This window comes from Chelonia mydas, chromosome 8, assembly GCF_015237465.2.
Source record: "Chelonia mydas isolate rCheMyd1 chromosome 8, rCheMyd1.pri.v2, whole genome shotgun sequence".
In the NCBI taxonomy this organism is placed as follows: Eukaryota; Metazoa; Chordata; order Testudines; family Cheloniidae; genus Chelonia; species Chelonia mydas.
Window position 1 is genome coordinate 76,756,018 of NC_057854.1, and position 15,995 is coordinate 76,772,012.

At 42.9% G+C, this 15,995-nt stretch overlaps 1 protein-coding gene across 1 annotated transcript in view; it reads right to left on the bottom strand.

Moving 5' to 3' along the window:
• Positions 1 to 256: 256 nt before the first annotated feature.
• LOC102946491 (calcium-activated chloride channel regulator 1) overlaps positions 257 to 15,995 on the bottom strand; it is a 33,732-nt gene continuing 17,993 nt past the window's right edge. Inside the window, exons 9-14 of the mRNA XM_037907940.2 lie at positions 14,301 to 14,407; positions 8,410 to 8,640; positions 6,638 to 6,908; positions 4,787 to 4,951; positions 2,770 to 3,006; positions 257 to 663 (exon numbers count right to left, since the gene is read on the bottom strand). Of these exons, the coding sequence (XP_037763868.2) occupies positions 257 to 663; positions 2,770 to 3,006; positions 4,787 to 4,951; positions 6,638 to 6,908; positions 8,410 to 8,640; positions 14,301 to 14,407 (1,418 nt within the window). The remainder of the gene's footprint in view (positions 664 to 2,769; positions 3,007 to 4,786; positions 4,952 to 6,637; positions 6,909 to 8,409; positions 8,641 to 14,300; positions 14,408 to 15,995) is intronic.

Below are 15,995 nucleotides of genomic sequence, written 5' to 3' on the forward strand. Positions count from 1 at the left end.
GAGTACATGCTTTTAAAATCAGTATTTTGTCTATATACATGTACTGTAACATAGCATAAACTCATTGAAAGCAGAACAGAAATACACATAAATGCACATCTATTTTAAAGTCAATTCACTTAATTTTCAAATGTATTAACAAATTATTTAAGTCTTCGCTTATGTATTTTAAAAATCACAAACAGAACAAATTAGGATAGATTCCTACTGAGCTTTCATCTTACAATTAGTTCTATTACATTCTGATCTCAGGGCCTCACTTTCTATTTTTCTTGTGCAAAATGCAAACAGCTGTACTTACAGCTATTAATACAGCTGCTACACACCCAGCTACTATTAACACTATGGTTAAAACATTAATACCTTCATTGATACCATCATCACCAGGAACACTAGAAGGCGAGGATTCCTTTGGAGGAAGAAACAGAGCTGCTTGTGCTATATTAGACACCTCTGAGGTCTGGGAAGCATTATCAATGGCACATATTGCAAAGTATATTATGGTGCCATTTTCTATTGTGAAATTTTCTGGTTTAAACTGAAATGATTCTTTGGTGCCTGCAGGGTTAGGTACCAGACTAGAGGTATTCACAGAAGTAGCATTCTCAAAGGTGTTTCTTAGGTCCAGAAGACTTTCACTCATTTTTATTATGTATCTTTCAGCTGGAAAAAGAAACATATTCAGGTAAGAATGTGTTAGTATGTGTATTACCCTATCTGTAAATGCAAGGATAGCACAGGATTTGTAGAACAATTTTGCATTTTTATTAAATACTCCTTGGGGGAATTCTGCACCAAAAAATTAAAAATTCTGCACTCAATATTTGAAAAGTCTGCAAAATTCTGCATATTTTATTTGTCAAAATAACACAATATAATCATGCCAGTTTCAATTATTTTGGTAATTTATTTTAAAATGTCTGTCAGCAAGTATGTCTGTAACAATACAGACCAAAAAAGAAAGATTCTGATAATTTTTTTTTGACAAATAGATTCCTTACTCAACATATTAATACAGAACGGTGTGTAATTCATTTAAATTACAATACAGAACTGTATTTCCTGCACCTGGCAGAAGCAGTGTAAAGGCTTGGGGGAGTCAGGGGCAACAGAGGAGCTGAGGGAAAGGGAAGACGCCTAGGAGTGAACGTGGAGGGAGTTGGGTGGGAGAAGTTTTTTTGGGGGGGTGGGGTCGGGGGGAGTAGGATTGCTAGAAAGTTGGAAAGCCTCCTCCATATAGTCCCTGGCTGACCCCAAGCCTCTCCCATTCAGTCAGGCTCATCTACCCCATTTCCGCACCCCCTCGCCCCATCCCCATGGGTCTCTGCAGCCCCCTTTCCCCCGCTGCAGTCCCAGCACTGTCACCCCACTAGCTCCTGAGCCCATGCCCAGGTCTGTCCCCCCCCACTAGCCATTCTGAACCCGTCTCTGACCCCCCACCCCCCAGCAGCCCTGTATGCCCCACTCTGTCCTAACCTGCCTCCATGGGCAGGGTGCTGTGATGAACTTCTACACCTGGGGGAATTCTGCAGCACTGGGCATAGAATTTTGTGTTTTCCTGCATAAAATACATTTTGCCTAAGAAGTGCTGCATTTCTTCCTTGTGCCCACTAGAGGCTGCTGTGGTGCCAGAACAGCCAGCATAAATGCAGCAGGCCGTTTTGGTGCCACAGTGGCCTCTAGTGGGCATAACATGGAACTGCAGCACTTCTTAGGCAAAATGACAGGTTTCAGAGTAGCAGCCATGTTAGTCTGTATCTGCAAAAAGAACAGGAGTACTTGTGGCACCTTAGAGACTAAGAGACTAAGCTTATGCTCTAATAAATTTGTTAGTCTCTAAGGTGCCACAAGTACTCCTGTTCTTCTTAGGCAAAATGTTTTTTATGTGGGAAAATACAAAAGTATGTGAGACAGAGGAATTCCATGCGTTCGCAGATGCACAGAATTCTCCCAGGAGTAATCCTTCTAACTGAGGTTATTCTTCCATTGCTGGCTACTCTAGCTATAAGGCTGTTTTGAGCCAGATGAGTAGTGCAAAGTAGCCACATATCAGAACCTAGGCCAGTGCTTTGGGGGTTTAATGGAGTTTTTGGTTTGTTCCCTGATGAGCTGGTTGTCAAAAGCTGTAGGCATATGTAAAAATGTTAATCTGAAGCTGCTCTCTGTGTGACTGTAGGTTGTCTATCTTAACCTCTCTATGGCTTGTGCTGATGTGCACACTGTAACATAACAGAATCACGGGACCTGGTTACAACATACTTAAAATGTGTATTATAGAGGAGACCTAGCTGTGTCCCATAAATGGACTAAAGCCTTGGACTGTCCATGGTATAACTGGGTCCCCTGATTTATGTATAGTGCAGTATAGACAGGGGCGAAGCCTTGGAAGAGTCGCTGGTGAGTGTGTTTTTTATTTAATTTGTTTGCCTTTTTAAGCTAGCATTGGCTGGTTGGTATAAAAGTTTTGCATTTCTGCTGTAAATGTCTCAGGGTTAGGGAATATTACATGTTTCTCAAATAGTTTTTGAAGGATTAAGGGGGACTAACGTGAAAAGCATATTGACCAGGTAATCTATTGGTTACCCTGAGGCCTGGTCTACACTAGGAAATCTAGAGAGAAAATCTAGTGGAGGCCAGGCCATAGTGATGGTGAAATTTTGCAGATGGCAAAGACGTAACTTTTGCCCTCTGCTTGGCATAGTATGTAATTTCAGATAACTGATAACAATGCATCACTTCCAGCTGACTAAAACAAAACTTCCAATTTACCTTGTCCCACATCAAAGTCATTCCCGGGAGCTGTCCAAGACAAGTGAATTTTATTTTCTTCATACTGAGCCTCCAGGTCAATAATTTTACAGGGTGGGAACACATCAGTAGTTCCTCCAAGAGGAACATCCTCCACTACAAAAGAACCTCCTGATGCAACTCTGTTGAAACTTCCTAGCTTCGCTTGAATTTCATCATCACTAACTTCAGGTCTCGGGGCATTCATTTTGATTTCACCTGCCCCAAAAGAAAAAAATTGCTAATGTTATTTGAACATTACAAAACTCTAAATCATAACACACTTTCTTTTTATCTAGCATTCCTTCTCTTATTCTTAATCTTAATCTCATTTTTAATCTACTTTTTTCTTTGTCTTATTCAAACATAGTGCAAATATTAGTGCAGCTCAGACAGAAAACAAAGTGAACGTCAGGAACCTGCATCCTTGCACAAAACTAAGGCAGACCCCAAAAGCAAAACAGATTTCAAGGGCAGTTGAAAGTAGAAACAGTGCCTATTATCAGGTAGGGTGTTTAAGGTATTGAGCAGGTGTCAGTGGGAAGTGATTGTGATAAGGTAGCTTCCACCCATCTCTTCCTACGCATTGCAGGCAGCTGCAGAATTACAACCTTGTAGGCATTTCCTTACTTGTCTGGGTCTAAGTTGGACACATTTTTATGCAGACTTTTTAAATTCAGTATATTCTAAGTTTCTAGAAATACAGAAAATTCTGTCTGTGTGTGTGTATGCAAGAAAGAGAGAGAGAGAGAGAGAAAGAGGATATGAAATGCAAAAACTAATATTAATCCACCATTAAGGTTGAGAAGTCAGGCACTCAAAAGTCAAGAAATTCCAAACCTGAAGTTTTCTATTACCACATTTTTTACAGTCATGTTGCACAATTTGTCTGAGTCTTTTTGGTACTGGCAAAATAACATGAAAGTTTATATTTAAAAAGGAAAACAGGAATAGGAAATACTACTTTGTGCAAGGTAGCCAAGTGAACAGTGAGGTACAAATCTTAACTGTTGGAACTTCCTGAGGTTTTTGGGTGCCTTACAGCTCAACCTTAGAGAGTGGTCCTTAAACAGTAGAGCTGCCACTCTATGTACCCAGAATCAGATTAAATGACAAAAAATCAGTTACTGTTTTCCCCCAAACCAAGTTCCATCTGCATGGCCAACTGTTTAACTATTCTCTTCAAAGTATGTCCCCAGTTACACCTGCACAATCCCACTGATGGCCACAGTGTTGTATAGATGTAAGTGAGCACGGCATTTGGCCTTCAGATTATGGGGACAATGCACAAACCAGAAAGAACACAACTTGATATTGATAGACTCACAACTAGGCTGAGTCTGCAGGGCCGGGAGTTAGAACAGCGTGTTGCCATCCTCTAACTAGCACAAATTTGTTCTGGAGTGATTGAGACAAAAGTGTAGAATTCGACAATACTAATTTTACAAAGACACTTCAGAATAAAGCTATATTTTAACGATGAATTAATTGTATTTTTTTCACTTAATTTCCCTGGGGATTTTAGGTCAAAACAGAAATGCAAAAATAAGGGAAAGAGGAAAAAATATACTAAGTCACACCACACTTGTAACAGACTCACTGTTAAAGTATCATTAACTGAGGCTTCATTGATTGATAAGGCTTAAGCAGTACAATCTTAATAGCAGCATTCATACCTTTGGTTTCTAGAACTGAGAAACTTTAGCACACACATGCCTAATGGAAAGAGTCCTGAACAATGTGTCCAGAAAACCCAACAGAAGAACAGAAAAAATGTGGATGCATTAAACTGATAACTTTAAACTTTCATAACTTTGAAACTGAAAGACGCATATAATAAATGTTATAGTTAAAAAAGCATTTTTGTGTAGCTAAATTATCTCCCGTTCACCTTTATTTTACACACACACAATCTCCCGTTCACCTTTATTTTACACACACACACACACACACACACACACACACACACGGTGTTTTCTACTTCATGAATGTTCCTTACCGTTTTCTATATAGCCTGGTATATACAAGGCTTGATTCTGCCTGCGGCCAAGTCTGACAGTCTTATCTTTCCCTTGGACATGCACTTTTAAGTTGTATCTACCATTTCCCTTGAAAGATGTAAAGTACTTTGAATAGATTCCATCATTCTTGGTAATATCAGCACCTTGACATACAAATATATCCAAACAAGGTATCTTTTGTTAAGCAAGGACATTTATTGCTGTCGAGCCTACTCTTGCTTCTGTTGAAGAGTTTTGATATGGACCTAGGTGAAAACAGGATCGGTCCCATTGTGATGACATAAGCTCATTAAATATTTAACTGGAGATAACAATGTAGCATTAAAACATGTAGCTGTGTATTTACTGTTATTTTCAATAATAGCCACTAGTGTACTAGTTCTAAACGACTTAGTAATTCTCTGTAGTTCTCTGGTCTGTGGAGCCCTTCTTGGTGATGGCAGACTAAAACTCTTTGAGATTGCAGCAATGGTGGAATGTAGGATTGTGGGGAGGAGAGAGCCTGCAGCCTGTACTACGTGGTTCAGAGAATGGAGAAGTTGGAGATTGATCACATCTCCTCTGTAGGCACAGTAGATTTGAAAAGGAGAATAATAATCTATGTAATTCATTCTTTTGAAGGAGAAGTTTTTAACAAAGCTCTACTGCCTATATAGCATGTGACAAGCTTTAGAAACAGACTCTCACTCTCCTGTTCTGCCTCCTGCATCCCCTCTGGAGGGCATACAAGTAAGTAAAATATACATAAGTTCAAACAGTGAGTATGGCTGAATCAGGCCCACAAGACCCCCTTCTGTCCCTGTGCTGGCTATTTGCATCAGGGGTAACAGCACAGGAAAGGAAGAAGGCTCTGCACAGCCACTACACACTCTCCTTCTTGGCACAGTTTCTCTCTCCTCCTTCCCAACACACCCAACAGTGTAGCTGTGCCAGCATGTCAGGGCACACATGCTGCACCACTTTAGACCCAGTGCAGTTTACTCCCATCCTGACCAGAGTCACAGTCTCCTCTCACTTGCTGCCCCTTAGTCTGTGCTCATGGCATAGCCATGTCTGAACCTTTAATGGTAAGCTTGGAAGTAGCATCCAGAGGCAGATTCTAAAACACATACCACAAAATGGGGATTGTAGAAATTTCTAGACAAAATGTAAGGAAACTGTGGTGAAGATGAGAAACCACCCAGCAGCATGGAAGGGTTAAAGAGAGCTCGCCCTGCCCTGTTTTACCTGCAGCCAATGTCAGGTCTGAAAGGGAGAGAAAAGGAGGGAGCCTGGCTCTGTTCGGGGCTGACTAGTGAAGAAACAGGAACTCACTGCCTCCTTACCTGAGGGAAGGGTCACTAGGCTGCCAGCTGAGGCAGCCACCAGGAGCCAAGTACTGTCTTCCTGGCCAAGGGAGCTGGAGAAAGAGGCCTAGGAGCACGGGGCCTAAGAGGAACTAAGGGGAACAAAGCTCAGACACCTTGTGGGGGTCCTGACCCCACTAAACTTATGTCTGCCCTGCCTAGAATGATCTGGGACTGCAGATCAGGGACTGCAGCAGGATGCTGCCCAGGGTCCACAAGAGGGTGCTACTAGAGACAAGCCACCACAGGAACTTGGACTAAAGGGGCCATGCCCCAAACTGAAGGGGGAGGAGAAGGAAGTAGCCCAGGGCTGTGGAGATAGACTTTGTGCTGGGATGTCCTCTACTCAGGGATTGACTTACAGAGGGCCGTGCCTTAAAGACTGAGGCACCTCAACCACAGAAGCAGGGGGCAGGAAGTCAAGTATTCCAACCAGCGCTCCAACCTCCAAACCCCTGGAACAGAAACCTGTAATAAGATTACCTGAACCATCATCAAGGAGTTTGAGCTCCACTGCAGATCCAGTCTGTGGTTCAACAGTGGCCATCACGGTTGCACCAAGAACAGGCAAAAATCCTTGACTAACTTCTGCATAAATCACCATTGGATGAGGGAAGTTGTTTGTATCCTTATTCATGTGGGCTTTCACAGTCACTGGAGGCACAGCCAAAGATGCTGCTCGAGACGTTACTATCATTGATATGACTTGAGAATGTGTGTGGTTATTTTGAATCGAGTAATACCAATCTCCCACCTGCAAATCAAATATATGAAGTATAAAAATATAAGACTTCATTAGTCTAAGGGCAGCTTTGTGTTTCCCTTAGCTAATTATTATCTTAGTTCAGGGGAGAGGCACAAAGGGCAGTTAGGGTATTGCTACAGGACCACAGCTAAGGTGATTTGGGTACCTTACTCATGATTCTTCGTGGTCTCAAATGTTTGGTTTCTTTTAAATTTAACCTATATCGGAATTTTCTCAGTTTTAGTGGTGGATGTTTGAGAATGATCACATTCTTGGAAGGATTTGAATCCTTATGTTGTTGATATGCACACTCTACTCCTGGGGGAATTCTGTGCCAAAAAAATAAAAATTCTGCACCCAATATTTGAAAATTCTGCAAAATTCTGAATATTTTTTCAAAATAACACAATAGAATCATGCCAGTTTCAATTATTTTGGTAATTTATTTTAAAATATCTGTCAGCAAGTATGCCTGTAACAATACAGACCAAAAAAGAAAGATTCTGGTAATTTTTTTTTTTTTTACAAATGGATTCCTTACTAGGCATATTAATACAGAACTTTGTGTAATTCATTTAAATTACAATACAGAACTGTATTTCCTGCACCTGTCAGAAGCAGTGCAAAGGCTTATGGCAGGGGCAACGGAGGAGCTAGCCTAGGAGTGAACGTGGAAGGAGTTGGGTCGGAGAAGTTTTTTTTGGGTGGGGTGGGGGGGGAATTGCTAGGTAATTGGGAAGCCACCCCCATGCAGACCCTGGCTGACCCCAAGCCTTTCCCATTCAGTCAGGCTCATCTGCCCCTGTTCCCGCACCCTCCCCCCCAATGGGTCTCTGCAGCCCCCTTCCCCCATCCTCAGGCTCAATGCTGTCACCCACTAGCTTGTGAGCCCATGCCCCAGTCTGTCCCCCCTCCCACTAGCCATTCTGATCCCCTGTCTGTGACCCCCAGCAGCCCTATATGCCCCACTCTGTCCTAACCTGGCTCCATGGGCAGGGTGCTGGGATGAACTTCTACTCCTGTGGGAATTCTGCAGCATTGGGCATAGAATTTTGTATTTTCCTGCATAAAATACATTTTGCCTAAGAAGTGCTGCCGTTCTTCCTTATGCCCACCAGAGGCCGCTGGTGGGAAAGAGGCAGAACTGCAGCTCATCTTAGGCAAAACGTTTTTTATGCAGAAAATTTCAGAAAATACAAAATTATGCAAGACAGAGGAATTCCGTGCATCCACAGATACACAGACTCCCCCCAGGAATAACCTTAACTTCACCTGAATTCAGTGTTTTGTTTGGGAATCTTGTATACTTGGGATGTGTATAGTGCATAATAATAAATTTGGAGGAGCACAAATGACAGTTTAGTTACCCAACTTCCATTGCAAGTCAATGAAGTTTCCCCAAGGATAATGGGTCCATTATGGAGTTGTGTTTAACTTCCAAAAAGAGAAGGTGTATTTTAATCTATGAAAGTGTTAACATGTTTGGATAATAAAAGAGTTTAGTCTTTACCTCTGCAGTGCCTGCTATATTCAGTCGAGCTGTTCGGAGGTTTAGAACACTAACTGTGAAGTCTGACGTTCTATATTCTTTTCCTTTGGGGTCTCTCAGTAAAATGTCTGGTGGAGATGTGATTCTATCCCATGTAACTACAAAGAAGGTATCATTTCCTACAGTGCTATCTACAGTCACTGTACCATGCATCCACTGCTTAACTGCGACACTCCGAGCTGTACTTTCAAGCTGTTAGACAAACAAAATATGTTTTATGGCTCGTTAGCAGATAAACACTTAAAATACCAGTAATTTCAGAGTGATTCATTTTCCTCTTAAAGGGAAGAACAAATCAATTTTTTGTCTATTCAGAGGGCACCTCGATTGGCTGGTGGACAACTGGCCCACTGCTGGAAGAGGGGATAGAGGAGCATTAATGCTGTCACAGGCCTGTTGGCACCCCCCTGAGCAGGTCTTTGCTATTCTGTGCAGAGCTGAGGGTTGTGCAAAGGAGACAGAAGCCTCCTGCCACTGTGCCTCCACACATGGGGAACTAGCAGGAGAGTGAGGGCCACGTGGATTAGCCATTGAAGGGAGTGGAATGATGAAGCCCTGAGCACATTTTCTTAATGCCCATTTGCAGAGTACAATTGCTTAAGAATGTGACAATATAGTAACCAAGCGTCTCCTTCCACTTCTATGTGTGGTCTATCCACCTCGCTATGAAATCACTTCTGTGCAGGAGATCAGTGCTACATTTCCTCTGCAGCTTGTCCGCCTGCTTCCAGAAAGACCGCACAATGAAAGAGCCATACAACCACAGGTAGAGACAACAGAAAAGCAATGAGAGAGACAGACAGAAATAATAAAACACAGCAAGGAGAGAAACAAGATTTCCTTTACCAACACTGATGTTGCACAGTGATTATGTGGGCCAGTAGAATTAACAGATGAGCTACCAATAGGAGTTTTATAGTGGCCCCCTGGAGTACCAGGCTGCAAGTAGATTTGCTCTCTCCTGTTTTATGAATTACAAAAACTACAATTAGAAAAGTACCTTTTAATAAAATATTTTTCTGTTTAGGATAAAAAATGGGAAACTAGATACTGGAATGCAATTGCAAAGGTCACTTGGGCAGACATTTGAGAGTCAGGTGCTAAGATGATACTATAGGGATGAGATTTGTATAAATGCTTAGGAAGTGTGGTAAAATCCCAGAAAATAAAGAAACATTTTGCTTTCTTTCTCTTGAATAGATGTGATAGTGGAGCTACAAAACAGAAAATCTAATAATAATGGGGATTTCAACTATCTCCATATGGACTGGAAACATGTCACCTCAGGATGGGATACAGATATAATTTCTAGACACCATTAATGACTGGTTTTTGGAGCACCTAGTCCAGGAACCCAGACGGGGAGATTCATTCCTTAATTTAGTCCTAACTGGCACACAGGATCTGGTCCAAGAGGTGAATACAGGTGAACCGCATGGTAATAGCACTAATAATGTAATTAAATTTAATATCCTAGTAGGGAGAAAGTACCAAAGAAACCCATCACAGCATCATTTAACTTCAAAAAGGGGAACTACAAAAAATGAGGAGGTTAGTTAAACGTAAATTAAAAGGAACAGTCACAAGAGTGAAATGCCTTCAAACCACATGGAAACTTTTAAAAAACACATAACAGAGGCTCAAACTATTTGTATACCCCCCCAATAAGAAAACAAAACAGGAAGAGGACCAAAACAATGCCACCATCATTAAACAGTAAAGCAGAGTAAATAGATGTGATTAGAGTCAAAAAGACAAGTTTTAAAAATTGGAAGTCAAATCCCACTAAGGAAAATAGAAAGGAACAAACTCTGGCAACTCAAGTATAAAAGTTTAATTAGGCCACGAAAGAATTTAAAGAACAACTAGCAAAAGAGACAAAAGATCCACTGGATGATCAAGGTGCTAAAGGAGCACTCAAGGATGACAAGGCTGTTGTGGTGAAGCTAAATGAATTCTTAGCATTGGTCTTCACTCACCGCAGTGGATGTGGGGGAGATTCCCACACCTGACTAATGCTTTTTAAGTGACAAATCTGAGGAACTGTCCCATATTGAGATGCCAATGGAGGAGGTTTTGGAACAAATAGATAAATTAAACAGTAATAACTCACCAGGACTAGATGGTATTCACCCAGGAATTCTGAAGTAACTCATACATAAAATTGCAGGACTACTAAGGGCATGTCTACACTTACCTCTGGAGAGATCGATCCAGTGGGGGTTGATTTATCGCATCTAGTGAAGACGCGATAAATCAACCGCTGAGCACTCTCCCGTCGACTCCAGTACTCCACTGGAGCAAGAAGTGTAGGCAGAGTCGACGGGGGAGCATCAGCAGTTGACCTACCGCAGTGAAGACACCATGGTAAGTAGATCTAAGTACGTCAACTTCAGCTACGTTATGCACGTAGCTGAAGTTGTGTAACTTAGCTCAATCCCTCCCCCCTCCCACCCCAAGTGTAGACCAGGCCTAACTGTGGTATGTAACTTATTGCTTAAATCAGTCTCTGTATCAGATGACTGGAGGATAGCTAATGTAAAGCCAATTTTTTTAAAAAGGCTCCAGAGGTGATCCTGGCAATTACAGGCCAGTAAGCCTAACTTCAGAACCAGGGAAACTGATTGAAACAATAATAAAGAACAGAATTATCAGACATACGGATGAACATGATACGTTGAGGAAGAGCCAAAATGGTTTTTGGAAAGAGAAATCCTTGCCTCACACATCTATTAGAATTCTTTGAGGGTGTCAGTAAGCATGTGGACAAGGGTGATTCAGTGGATATAGTTGTGATGAAGCAGAGAAACTGCCTGCTATCATGGAAGGGGTTAAAGAGATCATTTTGGGCCCAGCTAGCCTCACCCAATTATACTGACAGACACTACCAGGCCTGGAGGAAAGATAAAAGGAGGGAGCCTGGCTCTGTTCCGGCTGACTGGTGAAGAGGCAGGATCTAGCTGTCTCCCTACCTGAGGGGAAGGATCACCAGTCTGCAAGCCAGGGCAGCCACTACAAAACAAGCACGGTCTCCCTGGCCAAAGGAGACTGTGGAAGAGGCTTAGGAACACCCGGCCTACAAAATAACAGGTACCTTGTGGGAGCCTGATCCCACCAAACTTATGGTTCCCCTGCCTGGAGGGACCAGGGCTGCAATAGGATGCTGCCCAGGGACCATGAAAGGGCACTAACAGAGACAAGACACCACAGGAACTTGGACTATAGGGGTCACACCCCAAACTGAAGGGGAAGCGGTAGGAAGTAGCCCAGGGCAGTGGATGTAGACTCCTTGCTGGGAGATCCCCTTCTCAGGGGTTGACATACACAGAGCCCTGAACTGGGATCCCATGGAGTGGGAGAGCTTGGGTCTCCCTACCCCTCCCTCCCTGTTTTAAAGACTGAGGCACCTCAACCAAGCAGGGACCAGAAGTCAAGCACTCCAATCATTAGGCTGCTTGGCCCTCCAAGCCCCCTGTTACAATAGTGTACATGGACTTTTAGAAAGCCTTTGACAACAGGTGGTTCTGAAACACTTTTTATAGTAGGGGTGCTGAAAGCCAGCAAAACTGTAAAGCAGTGCCCCCCAAACTTTTTACCTCGTCTGGCACCCCGCCCCCCTCAATCCTAGAGCTGGGGCCGGGAGCAGGGCCGTGGCTCTGGGAGGGAGGGACTTGCACAGGGTAAGGGGGCCAAGGCTGGGGCCACAGCTTGGGGCAGGTGTGGAGCTCCAGGTGTGGGGCTGGCAGCTGGGACCCTGGGTGCAGGTCTGGGAGCTGAGCCCCATGTAAAACCTGTGGGTGCTGTAGCACCCCCCGCACCCTTAATTCCTGTGCCTATGTTTGACAAGGTTCCTCACCAAAGGCTCTTAAGCAAAGTAAACAGTCAAGAGATAAGAGGGAAGCTCGGCTGCACAGGATCAGGAGGGGCCTGTACAAAGCCCAGTAGCTGAGAGCAATGGGGGGAAGTGGCTGCAGAGAAGTAGTCTGCAGTCACTCCCTGGGTGAAGGGAGGTGTGTTTGGGACTATAGAGTGTAATCTACAGTTACTCCCTGGGAGGAGGGAGCTTGAGCTGGCAAACCCAGAGAACAGGAGGTGGAGCCAGAAAGGTAAGAAAGGCTCAGGGGAAAAGCAACAAGGTATAGGATAGAGCAGACCTCGGCTGCTGACCAGAGGGTCTCTGAGTTGGAACCAGGAGTAGCGGATGGGACTGAGGAACCCCTACCAGCCACTGGGGAAGTGACACAGACCCAGCAGTGGATAGCAGAGTGCCTGGGACGGTTTGCCCTGAAAGACTTTGATACCCTGGAAAAGGAGCATAGTGACCTGGCTGGAGGGCCAACTCACAAAGAGGAATCTGCAGCTCCTGGAGTGAAAGGGGCCTCAGGGTGAGAGAGGATGATGGGTGGAGAGATGGCCAGAGGAGGGCACAGCACCTGGAAGGAGCTAATCCCCAGAATGGCCAGGAGGAGGTGTCCCTTGTGGTAAGAGGACCCATCACAGTGCGTAGTAAGTGTATAAGGATGTGTTAGTTACCCCTTCAGATAACACAAGAACCAGGTGTCACCAAATGAAATTAATATTCAGCAGCATATTTAAAACAAACCTAAGGAAGTACTTCTTCACACAACATACAGTCAGCCTGTGGAACCTGTTGCCAGGGAATGTGGTGAAGGCCAAAATTATAAGTAGGTGCCAAAAAAAATTAGGGTTCAGAGTAACAGCCATGTTAGTCTGTATTCGCAAAAAGAAAAGGAGTACTAGTGGCACCTTAGAGACTAACCAATTTATTTGAGCATAAGCTGTCGTGAGCTACAGCTTCCGATGAAGTGAGCTGTAGCTCACGAAAGCTTATGCTCAAATAAATTGGTTAGTCTCTAAGGTGCCACAAGTACTCCTTTTCTTTTTGCAAAAAGAATTAGATAAATTCATGGAGAATAGGTCCATCAATGGCTACTTGCCAAGATTGGCAGGGATGCAACTCCATGCTGAGGATATCACTGATCCTCTGACTGCCAGAAGCTGGGCCTGGACAACAGGGGATGGATCAGTTCATAAATTGCCCTGTTGTATTCATTCCCTCTGAAGCATCTGGGGCTGGCCGCTGTTGGAAGACAGGATAGTGGGCTAGATGGACCATTGGTCTGACCCAGTATGGCCGTTCTTATGTTCTTAACAAGACCAGTATACAATTGCAGACAAGCTAAGTAGTCCATGACCAATTCTATGTTAGCTGCTGCGAATGATTCAGATAAAGTGCAAAACTGGGTCCATAGGTAAGTATTAACAAAGTGAAGGCTGAGTTGTTAAGTTATAAATAGCACAACCCAAGAGCTCTGGTAGAAATAGGAGGAGGAGAAAACTCAGTACTACTAGCCGCAATTATTTTGAAGAAATTGTTGCTGAGTTGAGATAGATCATGAAAAGTGCCAGAAAAGCTGGGAATCAAAATGCTATCTATTGTTTAGAAGAGAAGTAATTGGGGTATTTTCCTCTTTATTGATAATAGTATTAAGTAAGATGCTCTGGAAGACAAAAATGACTTGTTTACAGCATTCCATTCAGGAGTGGCTAAATGTTCTGCAGTATTTCTGCCTACCTCTGTCTATAAGTCCTTTTGCATTAGCTAATCGTGAGAAATTTTAGTTTTCTTTGTTTCACTGGCTGTTTCATTTCATTGCAAATAAAACAGACCATAGAAATTCCCACAGCCATTTCCAAATATCAGTTTATACTTCAATTTTAAGATCAGTCACTGGCAGTGCAATAGTTAAGATTACTGACTACTAAAATTACTCTAATTGATCAGTAACTGATTAATAATGTGAAAAAAACCAAAGGTTTGAATCTCAGACCTGAATAGACTGTTCAGAAATATTTCCACTTCCTGATGAAATTCCACTGAATGCATCAATTAGGCCATTGGAATCAACGGTATCTGTGGCATAAAACTTTAAGCCTCCTGAAATGTGATGGTTAAAATAATCAGAATAGTCATTTACTGTAAAACAGTAGGTCTTTGTTATGTGCCTTATGGTAGTTGGCTGTTGCTATAAGCACAGTGTTCGTTTGATAAATTAAATCTTGTTCCTTTATTATCCTTTATTCATGGGGAAGTGCAGGGAGGAACCACTGGGTGATGGGGAATCAATTAATACAAACACCTAAAACAGTTCCTGCAAAAAGCTAGTCTGACCTGGGAAATGATCCCATCTGTTCACATTTTAACTCCACCTAGCTTGGTCACATCTAGCACTTCATCCAGCACACCGTGCTGACTCACTTAAAGACTGTTCTTGGTAAGTCTGGACTTTGAGCCATGCAGTACCTGTAAAGTGTAATTCCATTTTGAAAGACGCCTCTGTAAAAATAACACTGTAGCATTCCATAATTATTGCTTCTCAATGACTCAGATCAAATCTGCTTAGTTTACCAGTATAACGTTTGGGCCTCTTTCATATGTGCTGAGCACCCATAACTCCAATGGGAATTTCTGGTGCTCAGTGTCTTTGGAAATCTGGCATTTGTTTCAAACAGGTGAGCCCTGCCTGCTGAGATTGGGCTCTGAAAGACTATCTGGGTTCTTTCTGGCTCACACATCAATCACTAGCACTGAAGATTCTGTGAAAAGCTTGTTCTCTCACAGCCATGTTGGCTGTACAGTGCTAACAAGAGTAAAAAGCAGTACAATCTTATTTAAGTCCCTGAAGCAAGCAGATGTGATTCTGAATACACAAAAGGAGCATCTCTGACTAAGAAGGTGCAATTTATACATAGTCACTATTTTGAGTAAACTTACACTGTAAATCAACACATGGAATTCCCATTGGTAGGTGCCCTGTACTGCAGCATCACCCAGCGCTCATCTGGCTTTCCTTAAAATGGCTGAAGTTAAAAGTAACAGTGCAGCTTCCACTCAAAGCAGAGCTGACTGAGTCTCCTGATCACTAGTGTAGTGACAGTGGTTACAGACTCTTCAGCTAGAGCCCTCCAGCTGTGATGATTTGTGAGGGGGTAATTATTTCACTATTAAGTTTACACCACTGCCAAATAAACATCAGAAATACAATGTTAATCATTTCAACACTGAGCTTATCTTTTTATTTAGAAAAACATCCTGCAGTAATATCATTATCAAACCTTGCTATGCCACTAATGATAACCTATAAGTAATGTAGACTAGACAACTAGTAGTGTACTAGACAGCCTGGACCCAACCTTCTTGGGCCCACTATAGTGGGAAGTCTGGAACACTAATTGGAATAGGTGTGGTATGCCTGTACAAGAGAAGGTGCAGGGCACTATACCACACAAGGGGCAGTGGGACAGATGGATCATCGACACCTTCCACCTTGATGCCTGGCCCTATCAGGAAGTGTCGCCATATGTCCTATGCTTTTCCAGGGATACCTGGGCAGGAGGATTCCCAAAAGAAAAAGAAAGGGGTGGAGTGTTAGAATATAGATATTCAGGCCTGTCTGCAAAGGCCTATACTTTAAGAACTTAGGTGTATTTTTATCACTTAGCTAGTTATAGAGGTACAAAATCAA